The 4391-nt window shown below is 62.3% G+C and overlaps 1 protein-coding gene across 1 annotated transcript; it reads left to right on the top strand.

Moving 5' to 3' along the window:
• Positions 1-3483: 3483 nt before the first annotated feature.
• On the top strand, positions 3484-4277 carry LOC127751574 (uncharacterized; the record flags this gene model as incomplete). The annotated part of the gene is made up of 3 exons (XM_052275313.1): positions 3484-3561; positions 3774-4007; positions 4095-4277. Coding segments are annotated over exons 1-3 (495 nt in total), but the record flags the coding sequence as incomplete, so codon positions are not given.
• Positions 4278-4391: the final 114 nt, after the last annotated feature.

Genomic DNA, 4391 nt, shown 5'->3' with positions numbered 1-4391 from the left:
GGCGTGCGGGGGAGGAAAGGGGTCCGCTTAGCGTAATAGACTCCAATGTCGCATCGCATATCCGAGCAAAGAGAGTCGCGTCCCCGCGAGTGGCAGTACCTCGGCCCCCCGCTGGTGCCCCGGCGGTGTACGCCCGTGCCCGCGCGCCTCGCGGGCCCCGCGGCGCCGCTCGCACACCGGAACCGTCACCGGAAGCAGGGCATCCCCGTTGTTGTCTGGCGCGGGGGATGATTGTTTAGCGTGCGGCCGAGGCAGTGCCCGGTAGGCAGCGGCCGAGACCGACGAGCCGCGCACCACCAGTCCGCCATGGGGTGGCCGAGGCCACGCACCCGCTGCGCACCTCCGCGAGGAGCTGGACTGCGTCTGCCCCAAGTCAACCACAGCCCCCCCTGAGGCGGACACGGCGGACACAGCACCTTTGAGGGACTGATATTTTTAATGTAAAAATCCTGATTGTGTCGCTGTTGAACCTCCACGATGACGTCGGCGCAGACCGAGGAAACGCTCAGCAAGGTAAAGCCCACCAAGACGATGATGTGGTTCGGCGGGAAGGGCGCGGCGCACCGTGGGGAGGGGCCCGGGGTCGCCGTTTGCACGGGGCCCGCCGCCGTCGCCACCCCCTGCCTCGACCGCCCCACCCCGCCCGCGGGCGGGCTCCGCTGTCCTGGCATCGCGTGCCTGTTCATTAGGCAAACGGTCGCATGTCAGGCGAGCGCGGAGTTTGGACCGAGCGCGCGCGCGCGCGTATGTGTTTTAACCAAACCGCAATGACAACGCTCTTGTTGAATCGTTTTGAGGTTCTCACCCCCTCACGAGGCAAGGCATGTCCCGTCATAACTTTCTGTTAGTTTGTTGTCACGTCAATCTTTTCTCACACACTCGACCAATACAGCGCCTCTTCCGCTCCCTCTCCCCCTCTCCCCGCTTCTGCCCCATCCAAGCCCTTATCACTGGCGCGCAGCCAGCCACCCGCGCCTTGCCATGTGGGAACCGGTTCTCCTGTAAAGGTAATCCGGTTGGTAGAGGGAGGCAATCTCATGCAGATTGGAGGTAATCCGTCACAAACGCGCGAAAATTATTTCAGCAGTCGATTCCCTCCTGTTTCTAGAGCCTAGCAGCAGCCTGACACACCCCTCATGCTCGGCGGGCGTTAGGCCCCTCGCTGCTGCCCAGCCCACCCAGCCCCATAGCACCCTTTCCCACTCTCTCGACCGCGAGAAAACTTCCCGCCGACACGCTGCTGCGGTCGCGCGGGCGGGGGCGGCGGGGGTGGAGTGGGGGCGGCGAAACAGTCTCTGTTATCAGTTGCCGATACAAAGCACGTGCTTGGCACGTGGTAATAGCCCCCGGCCGGCAGTCGGCCGCACACCTCCACCGGGGCGAGACAGGAGGTCGCAGCAGCAGCCACCCGCGGCCTCCCCGCGAGAGGCGCCGCCAGGGCACCGCCGCCAGCCCCGCGTCAAGGGCTCCTGCCGCCGAGCGCCCGCGGACACGGAGCTGTGCTGCTGTCCATGCTGGACGAAATGTGTACCGTGTATGCTTTTCTGTTTTAATCGGGTCTATGGCCCGCTGATGATGTTTGGTATCGTGATGGTGGTGAGATGGTGTGGCGTGAAGTTGTAGGGTTGGGTGGGGTAGGGGGGGGGTGCTACACGGTGTGTTCCTTGCGGGCTACGAGAGTTTCACCACCCCACATACTCGTCCGAGGAAGTTCTTATGGCCACCTAAAGCCTCGTGAGCTGGTGCTGCCTCCTCCAGTGGGCGCGAGGCCTCCAAGTGGTATACGAGCAACCAGGCAGCAATCATGGCCGCCAATGAGGGTATTGCCTCGTACTACTCACGAATCTTGCGTCCCGGTAGACAGTTTCAGGAACGCGTCCGTAAGGTGAGTCGTCCTCCCGGCGGAGAGTGCCATGCGGCCACGCGGGTTGGTGTGGGGCAAGGTTCTGATTGATTTCCTGATCTTCCATTATTGTGGACCGAGAACCGAGCTGAGACCATACTGCGTTTCTTCGCTAACCGCTAACAGGTGGTCGCCCCATAACGGTGCACTTGGGTGTGTCAGTGTGCTACATCGAATACCCGTCCATCTGGTCCCTGCTGCCTCAATCCCCCCCCCCCTGTCGCACCCCATCCCCTACACCACCGGCACCACCCCAACCGAACCCACCCCGTTTCACGCCACCCCCTGTTCGTTCGCTCGCAGGTCCTATCGAACTCCCACCCCCACTGCACTCTCCCCTTCCATCTCCCACCCTTTCACGCCACACGTCATGCCCCCACGACTAACCATCTTTAGTTTGAAACTTTTCCCCGTCAATGTCCGTAAATCATTTTATTATAAAATGGGCATTTGTCGCCGTTGAAAACATGCGGTACATTTCCAACAGCATGGATCGCACCGGACAATGCGTCGCCAGAGACGGAAAGGGGTAGATCAGAATGAACCCCGAAACTGGCATATTCGCCTCGCTGGCCGCCACCCTCCGACCCGTGCCCGCGAAGGACAAGGAGGGCGAGGAGGCGGCGGCGGCGGCGGGCGCCGCCGAGCCACCGGCGGACAAGTCCCCGGCCAGCCCGACGCTCTCCAAGAAGACCCAGACCAAGCTGCGACACTGCTCGCGCCAGACTGCTGCTGGCGAGAACCGGGTACAGACAACTAAAATAATTAAAGATCAACTTTCAGCCCCATAGCACCGCTTATTTAATGCCTTGAACCAGGTGGTAAATTTGACCGTGATGTGGCCACACCTGTTGGATTGTTGAGTTTTCCGGCCTCTAGAAAATTTACTGTGTGATATGCCTTCATATGGGTGTAGGAAATCATGGAGTAAGTTGCGCCCCGGGTGACGCGCAAGGGCGTTCGCGAACCTGCCCGCTGTAGGTCGTGCAGGGGGCGCGCGGGGCGCGCGGGCGCGCGGGCGCGCGAGGTGCGGGACGCGGGGCTAACCTCCCGATGGATGCCGTGCGCCGTCAGCTGACGGCTGACAGAGGGCGGCGTGGCGCTGCGCGGCGCCCCGGCCCGGCCGAGCGTCAATCACCTGCGCCTGCTGCGGCGGCGGCCGGCGCCGGGGGCTGTCCCTGCTGCTGCTGCTGCTGCCGCCCCCGCTGCCGCCGCCGCTGCTACCCCCGCCAACCCCCGGGGAGGCGGTGGCAGTGATGCCGGCGTCGGCGGCGCCCAGGCAATAACATGGAGAGTCCCTGGCTGTCGTTGAACCGGGAGGGGCAGGAGGTGGAGGAGGGGCGCGGCTCCAGGCACCACGGCGAGGACGCCAGTCCAGTCGCAGTGCGGAGCACCTGCGGGAGGGCCACCTCCGCGTCGGCCCCCGCGCGCCCGCTCGCGCACGGCCATGGCCGCGTATCGGCCACGGCGCGCGTGACGCCTGCGTCGTCCATACGCAAACGCACAAGTCACATACAGAGTTTAGCGCGCGCGTGTAGTAGCGCCAACTCGGCGGCAGGATGTTCGTCCACGGCCCCAAGATGGTCCGGCACGTGGACTCGGAGTCGGAGGAGGAGTTGGAGGAGATTGACGAGGAGAGGCCCGGCGACATCCTGCAGGTAGTACAGGCCGGGCGGAACCTGTCTTTTGTGTGTCGACAGAGTTAACTTTCAGAAACGTAATTAAACGAGAAGGCGGGTTAAAACTTAATTTTAAAGAACTTTAATGAGGAAGAGGCTTGTTTCTAGGGAAGGGGGGGGGGGGTGAATAGAGACTTGATTAGACTCTAATATGGTGCGGTATTTGAACCTTCCCGCCTCCTGTCCCGCAGCGCCGCCGCGAGGAATGCGAGCGCAAGGCGCGGCGCGGGGAGATGGACCCGCGGCTGGAGTTCACCTTCCAGCTGCTCATCGACGGCACGGGGCTGCCCAGGTCCGACATCATGGACCACGTCTTCGAGGGCAACATGCTGGACGAAATCAACCAGCTGTTCCTGCCCCACATGCGCAACAAGCTCCTCTGGTTCTACCAGGAGATCGAGGAGGGCGAGGGCGCGGCCGACGGAGTAAGTTTATTTTTCTGACATTTTTCGATTTTCCTGCGCCGCGCGTCGACATTTGAAACGAGATTAAAGCAGGCGATCGATTTGCAGAAACCGGCGGGGGCGGGCGCGGCCAGGGCACAGGTGCCGGGCAAGCCGGCGAGCGGCCCCACCGTGCCCGCCAAGAAGAAGCTGTTCCTGACCGACGGCTGGCAGCTGCCGCTCACCGGGATATGCATCTACATGTTCAGGCTCAACACCGGCAAGCAGCTGCCCGAGGAGGGCTTTCACAAGGTGAGCCACACCTGGAAACCCTGAAGGTCTTGAACGTGTGATCTGAACCGAGAGGTCCTTTACTAATTAGGTACAAGCATGCACCGATTTTTCTGTTTCCTAGTTTTTTCTAAT

This window comes from Frankliniella occidentalis, unplaced genomic scaffold (assembly GCF_000697945.3).
Source record: "Frankliniella occidentalis isolate FOCC.00 unplaced genomic scaffold, Focc_3.1 Scaffold570, whole genome shotgun sequence".
Classification (NCBI taxonomy): domain Eukaryota; kingdom Metazoa; phylum Arthropoda; class Insecta; order Thysanoptera; family Thripidae; genus Frankliniella; species Frankliniella occidentalis.
This window is presented reverse-complemented; position numbering and strand designations above follow the sequence as displayed.